Source organism: Pangasianodon hypophthalmus, chromosome 6 (genome assembly GCF_027358585.1).
Source record: "Pangasianodon hypophthalmus isolate fPanHyp1 chromosome 6, fPanHyp1.pri, whole genome shotgun sequence".
Classification (NCBI taxonomy): Eukaryota; Metazoa; Chordata; class Actinopteri; order Siluriformes; family Pangasiidae; genus Pangasianodon; species Pangasianodon hypophthalmus.
Window position 1 is genome coordinate 7,648,272 of NC_069715.1, and position 20,112 is coordinate 7,668,383.

Genomic DNA, 20,112 nt, shown 5'->3' on the forward strand with positions numbered 1-20,112 from the left:
GTGGTGTCATGTTTTAAGTTTATTGACAGAGTTCAACAACTGCCCATATACTTTCATTATACATACATGTGTGTTTTGAGGAAAGAGATTTCTGGTTCTTTCCCCAGTACAGGAAAAGATGTTGATATATGCAGTACAGATGCTGTGGATAGAGATTAGCTTAAAAAGCACCGGAGTGTTCTCTATAACAGGACATACAGTATATCCACATCCAGAGTATAAAAAGCCTCTTCATGCCATGATACACTGGGTCATATGTATTAAACAGCAGTGTATGTGGGTGTGTGATCAGGCCGAGTTCCATCAGGCTTAATACAGCAGGGCATTCCAGTGGGAAGAAATAACCACTCATGTGCCCAGCACAAACACACACACACACACACACACACACACACACACACACACACACACACACACCGTATTTACACCATTATGCTGCATCAATCCATTGAACGCAAGTCCTGCGTGCGCACACACACACACACACGCACTCTCTCTCGCTCTCTCTCTCTCACACACACACACACACACACACAAGAACAGATTCACAGATTTCTTGCAGAGAGAATGAATCCTATTAAAGATAAGACAGGGTAAAAAAGGCAGCAGCGGCAGCAGTGACAGCAATATGCGAATGCAGCATGAAGAAACTTTTTGCTTGGAGTGGCACTGCCCTCTCACACTGCCACATGGTGCTGGACTTGCAACGAGAATTATCGCTTTAGCTCAGCCTGCAATCCAAACAGCAACGCAGGGGGCTTCACATGGACAGTAAGATGGAGAAAGTGTTTAGAGAGGTGTCATGAGAGGTGAGAAAGAAAGCATTGTGAAAGAGACTCTGTGTGTGTGTGTGTGTGTGTGTGTGTGTGTGTGTGTGTGTGTCTTAGCACATCTTCCACTAGTATGGTGGAATTTGAGTAGAAACTGTTCTGACTTTCACACATTGATATACCAGAAACACACACACACACACACACACAGTGGGAATGTGGTGCAGCGAACATACACATGCATGAACCAGAGAGGAAGCAGACAGAGAAAGAGAGAACCAGAGGAAGAGAAAGAGAGTGAGAGAAAGAGAGAAAAAAGTGTGGATACCTTACTGTTGATTTTGGACTTCTTGCTGTCCTTATGCGTCTTTCTGTCCTTCCACTCTTTGCCGTTTTTCCGTCCAAGTGCTCCCCCCATCTCATCTCAGCTCACACTCATCCTCCACATGACTCTTCTCCTACCCTCCCCCCCCATCCAGTCCACCTCTGTCTCTCGTCCTCTCTCCCTCTCTCCCTCTCTCTCTCCCTTCTCTCTCTCTGTCGCTCGCTCTCGCTCTCTCTCTCTCTCTCTCGGTCACTGACTTCTCGTCTGACTTCTCGTCTGTGGAGTCCCGGGCTCTGGTGTGCACCCACAGCAGGAGAAAGTGGTTGCTTTAGGATGCAGCAACAGAAAGGGAGAGAGAAAGAGGGAGGAGAGAAAGGCTTGTGTTAGAGCTCGGTTGTGGAGAGAAACGGAGAGAGGGAGTGGCTGTATATACTGCCCAGGGCTGACAAAAATCTACACTCGCTCATTCATTCTCTATGTCAGGATCAGCGTGCATGACAGTGTGCTTTCTGTGTGTGCTGCTGTGCTTCATTGATGCTGAGCAGTGGTGAGCTAGTGGGACTGGGAGAAAGACACACACACACACACACACACACACACACACACACACACACACACACAGTCACCTGCAGTACACCCAGTGACTGAAACAGATGCCCTGCAACTGCTCAAAGCAGCTACCCATTAAACCGCAATTGGTCTGAGAAAAAAGGGGTGGTGCATCTCTCCCTGGCTGTCTACCATTGCTCTTTATCACATGTGCGCGCACACACACACACACACACACACACTCTGTTTTTTATTTTTATTGGTTATTATTTTTAATATGTGTAGATTGGGTGTCTTTACTTTGGCTCCAAATTCTATATAATTTGATGAGTGGCAAAACCAAACAAGATAACACACACAGACACACACACACACACTTGCATAGGTCACTGCATGAAACACAGCAGATATGTATCAGTAAGTGCTATACACTGCACTCTTCCCTGAGGAAAATATGCACATCAAACTGAAGATAAAAAAGAACTTATAAAACACACACACACAAACCCCTGAGACAATGGCCAATGGTTGTAGATACAATGATACAACATACAGTAGATGTAGCACTAGCAGAGGTACATTCAGAGTAAATGTACAAGTGATAATATTGGGCTTGTTTTATTTTGTCTTTTGTTTCCTGCAAATGTCCATGTTGCTGTTGCCTGCAGGCAAAATGCACTGGCCAATTTATCTTGGCACTGGAAATGGCCATTCATCAGCTATAGTCTTGTTTTATATATAGGAGATACATTATTTATTTGGTAAATGGGTTTTCATTGCAGTTAATAGCACATTTCTTTTTACCGACTTAAATTCCACCTTAAGCAATTTTTGGAAGTTTAATTCAAGATTTGAAATTTCCATCAGAAAGGTTATCTTTTTTTCTTGTTGTTCTTGCATGTATCCATCCATCCATATTCCGTGCCGCTTATCCTACACAGGGAGGTGGGGGAGCCTGGAGCCTATCCCAGGGAACTCGGGGCACACCCTGGATGCCAACCCATCGCAGGGCACAATCGCACACACTACAGACAATTTGGAAATGCCAATCAGCCAACAATGCATGTTTTTTAACTGGGTGAGGAAACCGAAGTATCCAGGAGAAACCCACGAAGCACGGGGAGAACACTCATGCTCCGCGCACACAGGGCGGAGGTGGGAATCAAACCCCCAACCCCAGAGGTGCAAGGCAAACATGCTAAACACAAAGCCTCTTACAAATACACTCTCGCATGTATCAAAAAAAAAAAACAAGTTGTGCCAATGAGTAGAAGACATTGAGACCTTGCTGATCACCACCCCCTCAGGACAGTGGCCATAGCTCTTCTCAAGGTGCTGTTCATTTTCATAGGCCATTTAAATTACCTGCTCACTTGAGACACTTGTGATATAAGTGAAAGGGACAAATATTGCCTTTATTACTTATTCTTGGGTGACTGAGCAGAATTTGCTTTGGTAGCTATTTTGTTACTCATTTATATTCATGCATGACAATGTACAATAGTATCCGGCGTTTTCCACTTTTAGAAAATTCAGAAATGTAGACGTTTCTTTTTCCTGCTGTGGGAGTAATGTGACAGTAACTTCAGTTTCTGTATTGACAGTATTTTGTTAATGTATTATACTGTATATTAGTGACTTCTATGGAAATCTGCCTTTTACAAAAACTGCTTTTCCCACGCTTAGGAAGCCTTCTTTCGCCAGTATAAAGGCAGGAGTGCTGAAGGGAAACTAACAGCTACCAGAATCACCTTACTGCTTCAGATTTACACACACCAGTCATTTTTAACACTTTAATTTCATTTGAACTTTGTCTCTGTAATTTACATAGGATTAAAATATTGCTCGGGTTCATTATGAAAACTGATCTGAGCAGATAAAGCTTCATGATGTACCACTTTGTATTAAAAATGTGCATGGGTCAATAGGTACGTCTCACAAAAAAACTAAATGGAAATCTCCTTCTGTCATTCTCTCTCTCTCTCTCTCTCTCTCTCTCTCTCTGCCTCCCTTCCTCATGAGCAGTCAATGGGATGACTCATACTGTGGTAAAGGGCTAGTAGTAATGGATTTGCTATCACTCAACTTGTACTACAGAGACTGAGAGAGAGGAAGAGAGACAGACAGAATCACAGATTCAGCTGGACAGAGAGACAGAGGGACCTAGAAAAACAGGCTGAGATAGACACTAGAGATGAGAGCTGAGCTGGATATAGGTAATACAGAGGAAACTCAGGATACACACACTCACACGTGCGCACACACACATTTCTGGAGACCCCACTTTGTAGACAGTGCACGTATCACAAGAAAAGCAAGCGTTTACTTGGTCTGTGGAGCTGCACTGCTTTCACACACTATCTAACACACACTGCAGATGCATCAAACATGCAGGAATCCTGCTGGAGAGGCTTACTGAATGAGTAATGGGTGAGACAGACAGACTGACAGACAGGCATACATTAGCAGCCCTGTAAAGCACATTTTAGTGACCTCTGTACTCTAATCAACACATTTAAAGTGATGGTTCCTCCAAAAATGAAATTTATGCAGTTTCCACTTAATCACTTCACTTCTTTAATTTTACACTGGAGCTAATGTAGCTAATATGTTCCAGCTTAGCATCAAACTACAACTACAAACTACTTCCAGATGTGCAAACTACATGTCTAAAGCAGTAACACATTATTTATCTGAAACAAACTTGCTTAGGGATTCTATCTGTATGAATGGACAAAATGATTATACATTTTTACACTTCTCGGCTCAAACAGTATGCGAAATCTATAGAGGCACACCATAGGAATTTTCGTATCGCCTCTGAATGCTTCTAGAAAGAAATTTATTTGAAAACAAAATAAAAATCACACAATGCGGACAGAAAACTTTCTAAAAACCAGCATTTTTAAACATATCTACCTTGGTGTTTAGTAGGCATCACTGTACAACTCATACCTTGATTGTAACCTTGACTTGCAGTAGCAGCAGCAGTAGTAGTAAAAGTAGTAGTAGTAGAAGTAGTAGCAGCAGCAATAGCATTAGCAGCAGTAGCATTAGTCATATAGTAATGTTATTAGTAGCAGTTGTAGCAGCAGTTGTAGTATAAGTAGCAGTAGCACTAACAGTAGTAGTTGTTGTAGTAGTAGTATTACTAGTAGCAGTAGTAGCAGCAGTTCTAATATAAATAGTAGTAGAAGTAGTAGTAGTAGTAGGTGCAGCAGCAGCAGTAGTAGTAGCAGAAGTAGCAGTATAGTAGTAGCAATAGTATAAGTAGCAGCAGTAGTATAAGTAGTAGAAGTGATATTAGTAGTAGCAGCAAGTTTAGTATAAGTAGCAGTAATAGTAGTAGTAGTACCAGAAGTAGAAGTAGCAGTAGTTGTAGTAGTAGCAGTAGCAGAAGTAAGAGTAGTAGTAGTAGTACCAGAAGTAGAAGTAGCAGTAGTAGTAGTAGTACCAGAAGTAAGAGTAGTAGTAGTAGTAGCAGCAGTAGTAGTCGCAGTAGTAGTAGCTTTGTATATCCAGGACAAAACTAACGCATCCATCATGTCTTGTCTGAGTGACTAGACTTTGGACAGGGGGAGGTTGAAGTATTCCTTTAAACCTGAAGGTTTTATTAATGAGCTGATGAGTGACTGTGAGTTAGAGTATGAAGAACACTGAAATGTGCAGTGTAGGAGCAGGATTAACAAAATAAGACCAAACTAACAGCCAGTGAGTGTGTTCAGGCTATACTCTAGTCCTGCTGTGCAGTCTGTAACTCTTACTGTAACTTGTAACTCTCACTCTGTAACGACCAGAGCACGTATATGATGAAAACGTGCTAATGAAATCATCTGAACTGCTATTTAAAGTTTTTAAAATAAGAAGCTAATCATCTGATGAACATCTTATCTTTTAAAAATGTTTGTAGGCAAACAGATGCCATCTGTAACAATAATAAAGTGAGTGATATAGAAACATTGTGCACAACACAAACATTTCATTTGGCAGATGCTCTTATCTTTAAAAGCAAACAGCTGAAAGCACAAAAAGACAAAATACTTGTAAAGTAATGTATCTGTTAAGATTCATGTAAAAGATTTGAGACAGATCCTTTTTGTACAAGTGCTAGAATGGTCTAGTCACTAACAAAGGACTAAGTCCAACCTTAAAGAAATACAGAAGTGTTTTTTTTTTTTAAGATATTTGTGAAAAGAATGGTGACACACGACTGTTCCAGGTTGAGTCTAGCAGTGTAAGGACACGAACATGATGCCTGTGGAGTGAGGATCTCAGTAAGGTTTGCGTTATGAACCAGACGAGAAGCAGCATTCTGAACACTCTGTAGAGCAGATACAGCAGATGAAGGTGAGAGCAATAGCAAAGGCAGTGGTAAATTACAAACATTTCAACGTACAACTGTCCCTGACATTTTGTGCACATGACAGATAAACCTGAAACTTTAAATGACTAGCGCAGAGGGCACAAGACTGGATGAGAACTTACTGGTCTCTTTGAACTGGTCCGGGTAATTTGGACAGGATTAGAGCCAGGGCTGATTGTATGAGTTCAGTGTGGAGTATTGTGGACCATGATGTGAGGTAAAAGAGCTCTGGCACTTTAATTCACACCACACTGTATTTTACTGAAGTGTGAAACAGAAGGTATGCTTCACTCAGCTTCCACTGTGTGTGTGTGTGTGTGTGTGTGTGGTGCTCTGCATGCTCTACTTCTCTCCTTCTATTGCTGTCTATCATTTCTCTGTGAAGAGAAGTGTGCAGTGCCACATGGCTATGCTCCTACTGCAACCAAATGCTGGTCTGGAGAGGCTACAATGGGCATGTGTGTGTGTGTGTGTGTGTGTGTGTGTGTGTGTGTGTGTAGGCATGTTTTTTTATATCTTGGTAGGGACCAAATGTCCTCACAAGGATAGGAATATCTGATATATGTTTTACCTTGTGGGAACATTTCGCTAGTCCCAATGAGGAAAACCACTTTTTTTTTTTTTTTTTTAAATGCAGCTTTTATTTAAAGAAAAAAAAAAGAAAATCTTTTAATTACTGAGTAAAAGAGCTAAGGTTGATTCAGGCGAAGGCATAGCACTAAATAGCTAAATTAAAATTGATATCAGTGGAAGGTCCTCAAAAGGATAGTATGACAACCGTGTGTGTGTGTGTGTGTGTGTGTGTGTGTGTGTGAGTCACATGACTGCACTGATGGGTGGAGTAATGAGTTAATACATTCTCATAACTGCATTTAGATCAGATGTTTTAGTGCTGACCACACGACCCCCTCATGTGAGCCAGAGATGGTGTAGTCCAGCAGCTTTTGTTTCGGGTGGTTTTATCCACAGCAACGTACAAGGGAGGATAAACACACATATAGTCTACAGTAGGGTAGTTGACAGCTAAGGACCCAACAGTGGCTCTCGCATCATCCTGGGATTTGAACTCATAACCTTCCAATTGCTTGAGCAGAGCCACCACTGCCTTAAAGACTCTCATTACACCAACAAACTCTTATTAACACCTACAGTCTGTGCAGAATTTCTGAAATAAAGTGCTGAAAAATAAAATGCAGAAATAATCTTGTTTGTACCTGCCTCTGGCATCTGACATAGTTCTTATAATTGCCTTAATGTTTCCAATTAAGCTGGTCCCAAAGGCGAGCTCAGGTGCATCCCATTTCCTCTGATCATCCTTGAGATATTTTATAACAAAGATAATTCAAATGTATATTAGGGCTGGGCAAAATTATGATATAATATCTACATCGTGATCAATTATATCACAATATACTGTTCTGTGATATCGCAGGTATATCTTTTTCCAACTTTTCATTTTATATTTACAATCTTTTATATTTACAAACTCTAGGTAACAGGTTATTTTATATTAAAACTCCATAAAAAATGTAAAAAAAAAAAAAATCTAATTGTAAAATGTAATTTTATTAGAATTTATAACTCTGTATTTTTTCTCTTTCATTTTAAGTGCTTTATTGTCCAAGACATTAAATAAAAGTATCATTGAACTAAGATTACCATTACACTCTGGTCATTACTCAGAAGTTTTTCTTCTACTGTTTTGCTGGCAGTTTGTTATTAAACACCGATAACATGATAGATATTGTGTTATCGCAGAAATTTTTTTATAAAAATGATGATATTTTTGTATCCCCCACCCCTAATGTACACGTGAAGTATTTTCTTTTGAATTGCTTTGAATACATTTTCAAAACTTTGTGACTGATGGAAAATGAACTGAATCCATTTAAGAGATAGGCTGTAACAATAAAATCGGTAAAGTGAAAGTGGTCTGAATACTTTCTGAATGCACTGTGTGCATGCAACAATCCATCTGCCTATGAGTCACTTCTGTGCAGATTAGTTCCCACTCATAGCTTCCATTATTATTTGGATTCATAAACCCATCCCCATTCAGCTGGTTACAAAATGAGCAAAGTAAAGCATGAGCAATAGATTCCTAAGAACATAGGGAGCTTAAAATTATTTCAGATAAAGTATCAAAATACTCACTTGAGGAAATACTCTTATTCCATTAGGAAACATGTAAAGAACGAGGTGCATGAGTAAATGGAATTGAAACCCATGGGAGTTAGCAGGAGAGACGGTGGTGCTGAAATTGGTATTTGTCCAGCAAATTAATAGAGTAATGTGTCATTTTGAGTAAGGATGTAACTCCCATTCTTCAGGTTAGATGAGTTTGGATTGAACCTCTTTGGACATTTGAAACAGATGGGGAATAAATGGTGAACAATTTTGCTTTTGGTCCACATATTATTTGCCATTCATTCAATATTTACCAATCACTGCAAATATGAGAATGAACAAACACCTTTTTTTCTCTTGTTCAAACAATCATACCAGCAGAAACCAAGCCATCACACCAATAACCCGAAAAGAAATAGAACAAACTGCCTGGGATTTCTGCAATACTTTGTACTCGAGAGCCTCCCTCACGCCTTAACTCACACTTCACATACTTGTAGCAAAAATGTTCCACCCAAAGTGATGAAATCCACAGCTTTCAGACCAGAGTAAAAGGAAAATCTCTTACCTTAGTATGTAGTTTGGCTAGCTGCTTGTCATCCAGGTGGGTCTGTGTGTATACACGCCTCTTATAGCGAAACTGTAAAAGAAAACAGGATCACTGGCTTTAATGGGAGAACCATGTTCACTCATGATGTTCACGACGGTCACCGAGGGTAAAGAGGGCAGGAAACTATGGCACAATGATCATATCAGCATGTAAACAGCTCTCCAGTGCCTCCTCAATGGAGCGTGGAGTCACACACACGCACACACAGCTTGTGATAAAGGGTCTATGAGAGGACTTGACAAGGGTTTACATGACTACTAATTTTACTAGTCAACCAATAATTCAATTAAAGTAGTTGAATAGTCATCTTTTTCATAGTTAAAGCAATAACAGATTCAGGTAAACACAATTTCTTAGGCTGTGTGCAGTAAAGAAAGCAAATTACATTTCCAGCTTCAATGCTGTTTTAGGCTACATTGTTAATGGTGAACGTAAATAAATCTGTGCAATACATGATCAAGATAATAAATCTGTGTATCTTGTTAGACTATTTAAGGACATACTAATACTTAAAATGCACTCATGTGGAAAAGCTGGTGGCTCAGCTGAAATGATCGATTCTCAAACAGATGTTGCAGCAGAATGCAGAAGCTCCTTATAGCTTAATGAAGGATGGAGGATGCCTTGTCTACAGCTATGAACCCTCTCTGAGAGGGTTCTCCACCATGTTCAACACCATGCTTAATACTGTCCAAAAACAAATCTGGATCATCCTCTTTGATCAGACATGTAACTCTAAACTAGCTGAGTGGGATTGGATAGTGACGTGCACCGAAAGCGCTCTTTTACTCAGCGCTGGTCACAACGGAATTCTTTCTGCTACAGTGCAAGGATTTTATTAAGCTTTAAAGGCCAATAAAAATAAGTGCAGGAGGAATTCCTTCGGGAGTGAGTAGGAGTGGGATTAAAAACAGTCCTGCACACACCTCAACACTTCATACAAAGTGATATCCAGTTTAGGGTGAGTGTTAATGGTCCATCAATGCAAAAGAAAAATGTTTTTAAAAATCCCAGCATAGTCTTGTGCAGTTGACTGTAGAATTGGCATCATCTAGTCTGAAATGTTTTTACTGTAACATAAAGTACATTTAGACTGCTTTCTTTACCATCTGCCTTGCTGTTTTTTTTTGTTTTTTTTTTTTTTTTTTTAAACATCACCCTGACTAGTCAACATTCCCACAGTGACAAATAGTGAAGCTATTAGTTGACTAGTCTATACAACCTCTAGAAGATACCGGTAGAAAGTAATGATTGGCATTTTAGGTGCTTTTAATACTGAAATATTTTTGAACAAACAGTAAATAACAAGTAAACAAGTAAATAATTTTGGGTACAATTTAATTTACTTAATTAGTAAGACATTACTGATAGATATGAACAAATCATTAGTTATTCAAAATTTAAACATTAATTGTCAAATTCTGAATACTGACAATTTAAATATTAACGGACAGTTATAATTAAACTTCATGTAGTTACTCATGTGTGTACACATGATTACAATGTACATGTTTTTCTGTTTTTCAGGAAAGTTATGACCCTTAATTAAGAAGCTATTAAGCTACAAACAAATACTGTCAAAATCTCTCTGTTCAAGACCACCAGATGGGAAAACTGGGTTTGTAGCAACATACGAGTAATTATATACAAGAATTATCACAAAAATCTACCTTCTCTAGGTTTATTGTCAACTAATATAGTATATATATATATATATATATATATATATATATATATATATATATATATATATATATATATAGAGAGAGAGAGAGAGAGAGAGAGAGAGAGAGAGTAGATCAGATTGTTAATAGATTATTCATACTTTGGACATGCATATGATGTGCTCCCCCACAAAACAACCCTGATATTAATTAAATTAGAAAGCAATCATGGATTTAACCTCCATGTGGCTTTGAGAGCCAGAAGCAGCTGGATGTAAATGATTTAGGGCTTTCTGTAAATCACTGTCATCATCCAGGCCGCATATCACAGACTGATATGCTAATCACAGGCAAAGCCATTATCCAGAGTCATGGGATAACACTAACTCAGGCAGTTTTTCTTTATATAACATATAAATGGAAGGTGAGTCTCTCTTTTTTTCCCCCAGAACACACATTCTGTAACACTGTCCTAACAGCTAGAATTGCATGGAAAGTGTGAATGTGTTTGCTTCTCTGAAATCATTTACACTGATTTACATTGATGACATTAATACTAATGCTCTTCTAGTGCTTCTTGGATTCAAAAGCTTTACAGGGATTCAGTTGTCCAATAACAGATTTGCAAAAGGGTTTAAGATTAGGCACTGGCCTCCTGATGGTAGAAAAGGTCTATGAAAGCTCTTGGTCCATTTATTTGTCTATTCCAACATCTCTTCTTTCCCTCCTAGAGAGCTGCAGCTTCCCATCTATCCATCTTCAAATCTATCTCTTCACTCAGACTCTCGACTCTGACCCTGTGGGGAAGCGCAATCTGTCAGCAACTCACGTGGTAGATCTATAGACCTACTGGTGTGTCAGTAAATCTGGCTGTATGGCATGATGGAGCAGTAACCAGGGAGCCAGCTTTCTATTGGACGAGATGCATCACCTCTTTCATGTTGTCTCTGCTGGCGAAGTGTCCAGCTGTGTCCTGCTCACATGAACTGCACACCTTCACACACAGTTATGACCAAAGATGTGGCATTTTGATCAACTTTGGTCAGTCATACAGTTAATTTATAATCATAAGTTGTTGAATTTATGTTTGAATAAATTTAGCAATTAAAAAGAGTTGCACTGCACTAAAAGAAATTCGTTTCTATTTAGCTGTGAGCTCACATGAAAGGAGCAGGAAGCTACAGCCCTTGCAGTCTCATACATTTCTCTCTCACTCGCTCTCTATCTCTGTCTCTCTCTCTCTCTCACCCCTTCTTAATTAAAGTCATAAATCAGGTGAAATGATAATAGTATTCCCCAAATGCTCTAGCAGAGGGAGGGCAATGGAGAAAGGAGATGCCATTACAAATTAATAGAGCTTGTGCACTAGAGCACTACACAGATTTTGGCTTTGGTGAGTGTTCTCTGTCTTGCTGTCACACAACCACAAAAGAAATGTTTTATAGCATCACTCAATTGTTTGCACGTGTATGTGTGTGCGTGTGTGTGGGTGTGTGTAGTCTGCATTTCTGTGATCAGTTCTTTGATTAATGTGCAGGATTTGGTTCCCTTTGCACCAGGGTAAGAGGAGAAATGAGGGGTCTGAGGAGCCAGTGTCAAATATAACACTCTCCTACAGACACACAGATACAGGTCTATTCAAGGAATGTCATCAGGTAGTAAAACTAAAGTAGGAGTGAGTGCTTTTTTTTGCTCTTACCTCTAGGTATGGTATGGGAGTGACAGTGGGAAGTGGGTACTCCTTCAGAGTGCGCTGTTCATCCAGGAACTTGCCCGCTTTGCCGTTGTATGCAGGCTGGAAAAGGCCGTAGTTCAGGACGTCTTTCAGGCTCTGGTTCAACGCGCAAAGGATGCGCTGTTTAGACAGCCAGATAGGAGACTCCACATTAAACTTCATGCATTTCTACAAGAACACAAAGAAACACACAATCGATTCACAATTAGGAACAAAAGTGTGTATTCGGGTGATTTCACATTTATTCATATAGATTTGTAACATAAAGCTTTCCTGTATGAAATTATAGGAAACATGGAATGGTACACAAATTTTTGAAAAACAATGCAAGTAATGTGCAAATTTAGTGTCATGTGACAAGATTTTCATCATGATACTCCAAAAACCAACACCACCACAGTGCAGGAGAGCCAAACTGAGAAGCTTTCCCAGTTTTCCTAGAAAATAACATGAAATCTACTTTGAGAGAAAATCTACAGCCCATTAAAAGGGATGTTCTTAGAGTTTTAAGTGATCAACTGTCTTCTTTGGATGACTTCTTCTAACTGTAGAAATTAGATCCAATATAAGAAAGGTAAGAAAAAATGGAAGAAACTGGCCAACATGAATCAGCTGTCTGTCTATTCAAATATGGAAAATTTGGGGAAGCAAGAGCTATCTACAATGCACACAATTTGGAATAGACAAAGTGGGCATGGTCTATATTAGTAGTTTTTTTTTCACCACTATGCCCTTGGAAAAAAGTCTTTTTATTAATTCACAAATTATAACAACAAATAGCAATTTGCAGAACATAGTTTATTCAACTCCTGGACCCGACACCATGTGGAAATTTCTGGAAAGCTTTCTACCTTCTATCTAACGTGACTGAGTTAGCAAGCTAACTATGTTTTAAAGCATTGATGGCTTTCCCAAATTTGTAACGAATGTACAAGTTTTACGATTTTTAATATATATACAAATTATTTAAAAAATGTTTTTAGGAGTGCTCCACGGAAATAATTTGCTTCCCTCTGTAAAAAAAAAAAAAAAAAAAAACACTTAGAAAAAAAAGAAAAATGTATCTACCTTTTCCCATGCCTAAACATTTTGTTTTCAATAGTTTCAATTCCTTTGAAACATTAGTTAAGAGTGGGAATTCTGCTGAAACCTGGCAACCCTCCCCAAGAGCTTCCACAAGCTGTTCTTTAAAGCTCAATATTATAGTAAAAACCTTTTTTTCCATCCTGCAAGATCCCGATGGACACACCTAGTCTGAAGTTTTCTGGCAAGTTTTCTCAAAAAAAAAATATATGTAACAGCTTTCAGGGTAAAAGATACAAACTAAAAGTACAACGGGTGTACGCTTGAGGGAGCCACACCTGTGACAAGGAAAGGTACAGTGTAGTACCCTTTTTTTCTTGAATATAAAATCAACTTTTGTTAGCTGATTTGTAAAGACATGACTTAAAGACAGGATAAAACTGTCTTTTATCCTGAGATATAATAACAGAACAAATAATGGTTCAGTACTTCTGGTCCCCTGAAATAAGAAAGTATGAATAAAATGGCTGTGATTTCTTTTATTTAAACAATACAAATGCGTATTGCAACCATAGTAATGTCCATAGCTGAAGCAAAGTATCCATTTGCAAATATGTCTCCTTCTTGCACGCTTATGAGCCAGATCAAACAAGATACGACAACACTGAGCAGACAAAAGTAAATGCTAAAAGTTAAAAAGCAAGAATTCAGTGGACAAAATGGCTTGATCTTGCTGATGACTTTGCCCCATTCACTAACAAAAAAGCTGAAGATGAGCAATCCTGAATCTAATCACAGAGTGATGAGACAATTTAAAGCTCAACAGCACTAAAATATGGCTAACATCCTTCATCAGTGCCTCTTGAAGGATATATCCCTCCAAGGATATATCCCTCACCCTGGCTGTGTTCTTCTCTAAATTCCTAGAAAGCACCTTCCACAACACACAGCTGAAACTTACACACCACACATCAAGGGTAGACACATCAGCACAGAAAATTCTGTTCAAATCTTGGGTAAAGTAGCGCAACAGTGCCAAATGCCCTTCTCCAAACAAATTCACTCCTAATAAAGTTTTAGGACCACTAAAAATAGAATGAGCAGCTGTCTAAACAATCCTACTCCACGAGCACTCCATATCAACTCTTTTCTCTCAAATACTACTGCCAGTTATGCATACCTTTAACAATATGAAAATAACACAGTGCAAAATTATTTTAACAAAGTGGACAGATGAAAATTGGGGTCTTCACCCATCCAGTTTCGGTGAGCCTGTGCCTACTGTAGCCTCAGATTCCTGTTCTGATGTGGTTCTCTGCTATTGTAGCCCATTCAAGGTTCGACATGTTGTCTGTTCTGAGATGCTTTTCTGCTCACCACGGTTGTATAGAGTGGTTATCTAAGTTACCATAGCCTTCCAGACAGCTTGAACCAGTCTGACCATTCTCTATCATCAGCAGGTGCACAGGTGTTCCTAATAAAATAGTCGGTCAGTGTATATTACAATATATAATTCTGTTAAGGTTTTACTAACCCAACAAGGTTCACTATAGAGATCTTTGTTCAGCATTCGAATAAATATTAAAAGTATTTCATGATGAAAAGGAGGGGAAATGAAACAATTGGTACATAAATTGGGTGGTGTTGCTACCTCACAGCTCCAGGGTCTCTCTAAGCCTGAGCTCACGTTCTTGGCTGTGTGAAAATTTACATGTTCTCTCTGGGTCTGCATGGGTTTCCTCCAGGGTCTCTGGTGTTCTCCCCTTCTCCAACCTTTCAAAAACATGTCAGTAGTAGATTGGTGACTCTAAATTGAACCTAGGTGTGACTAAATGTGTGTGTTCAGTCCTATGATGGACTGGAGTTCCATCCATTCGTATCTCTCAATCAGCATTCCTAGAATAGACACTGGATCCAACATAACCAAGATAAAGTGGTTACTAAAGATGAATGAATGAATCATAATGTTAGTAAAAATCAAAATACTGATATCATATCATTACACTATATGGCTAAAAGATATTGGACACCTGACCATCACACACATACTATGGCCTTCTCCAAACTATTGCCACAAAGATGGAAGCACACAAGTGTCTGGAATGTCATTGTATGCTGCAGCATTACAATTTCCCTTCACTGGAACTAAGGGGCCTCAAACCTGTTCCAGCATGACAATACCCCTGTGCACAAAGAGAGCTCCATGAAGACATGGTTTGCCAAAATTAGAGTGGAATAACTCAAGCGGCCTGCACAGAGCCCTGACCTCAACCCCACTGAACACCTTTGTGATGAACTGGAACACCGACTGCACCCCAGGTCTCCTCACATGACATCAGTGCTTGAACTCACTCATGATCTTGTGACTGAATGAGCACAAATCCCAACAGCTACACTCCAAAATCTAGTGGAAAGCCTTCCCAGAAGATTAACAGTTATTATAACAGCAAAGATATAAATCTGTTCAACAAGCGCATATGGGTGTCATGGTCAGGAGTCCATAAACTTTTGGCCATATAGTGAATATTGTTATATTTTCCAGCCCTATACCCCGGTTTTCAACATACCGCGGTATCTGCTAGTAACTTCACGTTTTCAAACAGGATTAGTTTAAATGTCGTTTAAATGTAGTTTAAATCTAACTGTATATTATTTGGTTAGATTCAAGATTCAAGATTTAAAGAACTTTATTAATCCCAGGGGGAAATTGCTTTGCCATGTTACAATTACTCTCAAAAAGGAAGAAAGAAAGAAATAAAGAAGAAAATAAAATAAATATATACCTATTTTATAAATATATATACCTAAATTTGTATTGCACATGAAAGTCCCTTATTGCACATGAATTGAACATGTACTGCATATGCATTACACATGAAAAGTCCCAGCACTTATAGAGAGGAGTTGTACAGTTTGATTGCCACAGGGATAAAGGATTTTCTGAAGCGCTCAGCGGGACACTTGGCAGTGATCAGTCTCTGGCTGAAAGTGCTCCTCTGGTCGACCAGCACACTGTGTAGTAGTGGGTGAGAAGGGTTGTCCAGGATTGAGTGGAGTTTTGACAACATCCTTCTCTCAGCCACAATGTGAACAGGGTCCAGCTCCATGCCAAATACAGAGCCAGCCCTCCTGATTAGTTTGTCCAGTTTGTTTCTGTCCGCCACCTTCATGCTACTTCCCCAACAGACCACTGCATAGAAAATGACACTAGACACCACAGACTCATAGAACATCTGCAGCATGGTGTTGCAGACATTGAAAGACCTGAGCCTCCTCAGAAAATACAGCCTGCTCTGGCCTTTCTTGAAGAGTGCTGTTGAGTTTAGGAACCTATATTAAAATGTACTTTGTTAAGAAAAATGTCCTTATAAATACCATTTACTTAAATTTGTACAGGTATATTTGTTCTATCCTGTCTTATATTTCTGTTATTTCTCTCTCATAACTACATACCATTTCCTATCAGATTCACTGCATTTGCTAAATAATTCATGTAGCTACTGGGAAATAATCTTTGATGAATAACAGAATAATAAGACATGATATTATGGGGTTAAGCATTATGCTACATTGTTTTTAAAAACATCTTGTAGCTTATTTCCCTGTACACCTGAGGGATCATTTCCAGAGATCCCTCAGAAAAAAATGAGCCATCCTCTAGAATCTAATCAGAGAGTGATGAGATGATTGGAAGCTGAACAGCACTAAAGCAGTGATAATATCCCTCATCCTCAGCTCTTCAGACACCTCCAAGGACATACCGTTCAGTGGCTGTGTTCTTTTAAATCACCATCCGCAACACACTCATATTTCAAGTGACACCCCTGTAAATGATATTTAGTGACATCATCATCTACACCAGCATAGCATAACATTAATGGTGTAACTATTTTAGACTGCATACCCTCAAACTCCTAGAAGAATGTTGTTATGTTATGAGGAAGGTTGGTTTAAAAACAAAAGAAGCTATATTTCTGGTCAATTACGATTCCGCATTAAGCAATTTACTGTTTGTGCTTTGTTTACAAATATGAAATGGGTCCAGTGAGCATTGCTAAATCAGATCTGATTATTTCAGCTGACCCTGGCTCTGTTTATAATTGGCTTGAGTTCACTAGACAAGGCAATTACACCTGCCATGTATAGTTTAATTACCTTGAACAAATCAAATAGGAATATACAGTATACATAAGAAATACATACAGTATTTCCAGAGGATACCTGCAGTGTACTTCAAGAATACAGTAATTGTAGATGTAATAAAAATTGAACTGTAGCTTACAAAGCTACCAGAGAAACAGGACGTCTCTGTTTTAAGCTACATTTGTTAAAATCTTTAAATGTTCAAACAGTCCCTGCACAGCAGCCCTTTACTTTTTCAGTGCATTTCAGAAGCCTGTACAAAGTCATCCCTAATGAAAATGGATTGAGAGATTGGTGCATGACTGGAAAACGACCCACCCACTGAAACACACTAAACTGCTTCAGCTTCAAGTCCATCTTTTACTCTCAGATAAGCGGTGGTTGCATGGGCACTACACTGAGACCTTCCTTTCTACACAGGGGAAAAAAAAAACTTTTGAGGAATTAACTAGACATGTATCCAAACTATTTCTTAGACACACTGATGATATCTTTGGCATTGGCACCTGCAAAGATGAAAAGCTCAAGCTTTTTATTTCCTCTTTCTTCACATTTCAATGACCTGTCATATATAATCTACAGCACTCCTGGAAGCAGGCTTTCTAGATGTTCAACATGCAAACTCATTAACACAGCCATGGAAATCACAGAGCCTAAGGATCAATTTCTGTCAGTCTTCACTTCTTGTGCATCACCACAGGAGTTCTTTACTGTCTCTCCTGCAAGAGATGCAATCATCTGTACATCAGAGAAACCAAGAGAAGACAGTTTTTGAACTGTACTAGTGCGATGCAACACCATTCGTCCACAAGATATTCTCTCAGTTGCTGTTTTGATGATGGTGGTGGAGAGTGCTGTCTAACTCAGCATTCAGGTGTGCTAATTGCTTAGTATATTTGTCTCATTTATGTCAGATTCTTGGCTTGTGGCATAACGGGTGGCGTACTTGTGCATCTCGCAATCACAAGTAAAGTTCTATTATTTTAAAGTCTGGTTATACTCAAAAGTGAAAAACTGCATTTAAAGATTCTGCTCTTCTCTGGTTTGACAATGCAATAGCACAGGTACGTTTCAGACATTTTGACAGCCGGTATCTGATTATAAACTAAACAGATCAGGCTTATGAGTGTTTCTCTACAACATGTAGCTATACAACAAAGCCTGCAATTCACTGTGTTAGCTAGCTGACCAGCAAGATGTTTATGCAGACAGACTGTCTTTACTGCTATATTTATTAAATATGCTCTTCGCAGGCAGAAATCCAAAGCAAGGTTAGAAAGAAGCCTAAATAGAAAATATTTCCAATCATTTTGGTAAAATATATTTATGCTTTTCTTAAAGTAAAGATGACAAAGTATGTTATCAGCATTGATATACTGCATTATTGACATTGCATTACTGTTTTCCAGAATGCAGCCACAGCAACATCTGACAGGTTTCCTCAGACTGCCACATATACACTATATATTTCTTGTTATCTATTAGCAATACATTTTTTTGACTGAAATCATGATTCATAAACAAAAATGTGAATTAATATGTTAAATTAAGATGTTAATGAAAGCCACTTTGCAGCACTTCTATCACAGGGAAAAGCAGAGTTTTTCTTTCAATTAAGACAGTACAAGTGCTAACATCATTCTATGTGTCGCTCTATGTCTCGGCATCTCTATTTTCCACACCAAACCTGTTTTAAAGCGCTTACTCTCAGCAGCCACAAACTCCACTCGTCAAACTCTTCAAACTCACTGCCATACTCACACGCTGCAGCTTCCTCACAGTTTCTGTGACCCGTTATGAGCTTCTCTTTCCCATTTCATCAATAATGAATTAGTCCAGTCTCCGCCAGTGCTTATGAAACACATACAGGCGTTTTCCAGCGCAGAGCTGTACTGATCAAAAGAAAACCAGCACAATCCAACAGGCCAGAGAGAGATTGAGATTGAGATAAAAGTGAGTGTGTGTAAGAGAGAGACACAGGGAAACAGAAGGAGAGTACCCATATTCATCACAGAGTCTCTATATGTCTTAAAAGAAATACATCAAATGCAGCTTTGAACTCATGTTACTTCACCAGAGCCACTGCTCTCTGCATTAACAAGACAAAGACGAGGAGCAGGAGGAAATTTCTATCTCTGTCTTATATAATCACATTACACAAACACTTTATTCAGCTTTTCCCACAGCACATGGCTTTAATATGTTGGATGACACTCCACGCACAGACACACAGACACACAGACACACACACACTCAGCTCACATAGACTCTGCTAATGAGTTGAATAAAATGTGGTAAAGCAAGGGTCAGCAGTGAATTAGTGATAGAGAACACCGACTGTATACGTCTGTATAGGTATGTGTACGTCTGTGTGGTGGTAAACCAAAGCATTTCCCTGGGATCAGTGTCTTATAAGACAAAACGTTTCTGTTTGTTTGGTCTGTCACACTCAGCAGGAATATAACAGTGCGTAGCGGCTCAATCACACTTCTTTATTTGCAATCAGAAATTCCAATATACTAATAAAATAACTGTACTGCTCATTATTGTTCAGTTGGTCTTTAAAGAAACTATTACATGCTTCAAATGAATTTTTATCCATCTGCAGTATATTTTCCATGAACTATTTTTCCTCCGATTGAAAGTTAAGGGGGTTTAATATTAATGACTATATTGCAAAGCATTTACCAACCCGAGGCTGATTATTTCCCTCACACAGCATGTCCCAAAGTGTTTTATTCCTCTTATAGTATGTCATGCAGCGGAAGCGAATGCAGTTGCGAAATATGTTTTATTTAAAAGC

General features: G+C 39.0%; 1 protein-coding gene across 4 annotated transcripts in view; it reads right to left on the bottom strand.

The window, feature by feature from the left end:
* The window catches only part of shank3a (SH3 and multiple ankyrin repeat domains 3a), a 255,900-nt gene that overhangs the window by 128,029 nt on the left and 107,759 nt on the right, over nucleotides 1-20,112 (bottom strand). For 3 of the 4 annotated variants that reach the window (XM_053235167.1, XM_034305464.2, XM_053235168.1), the window contains 2 exons: nucleotides 12,108-12,311; nucleotides 8,703-8,774 (listed from right to left, as the gene is read on the bottom strand). In XM_053235167.1, coding sequence (XP_053091142.1) covers nucleotides 8,703-8,774; nucleotides 12,108-12,311 — 276 coding nt within the window. Of the gene's footprint in view, nucleotides 1-1,098; nucleotides 1,823-8,702; nucleotides 8,775-12,107; nucleotides 12,312-20,112 lie in introns of those variants that run through there. The other variant, XM_026927731.3, reaches the window with a different exon arrangement.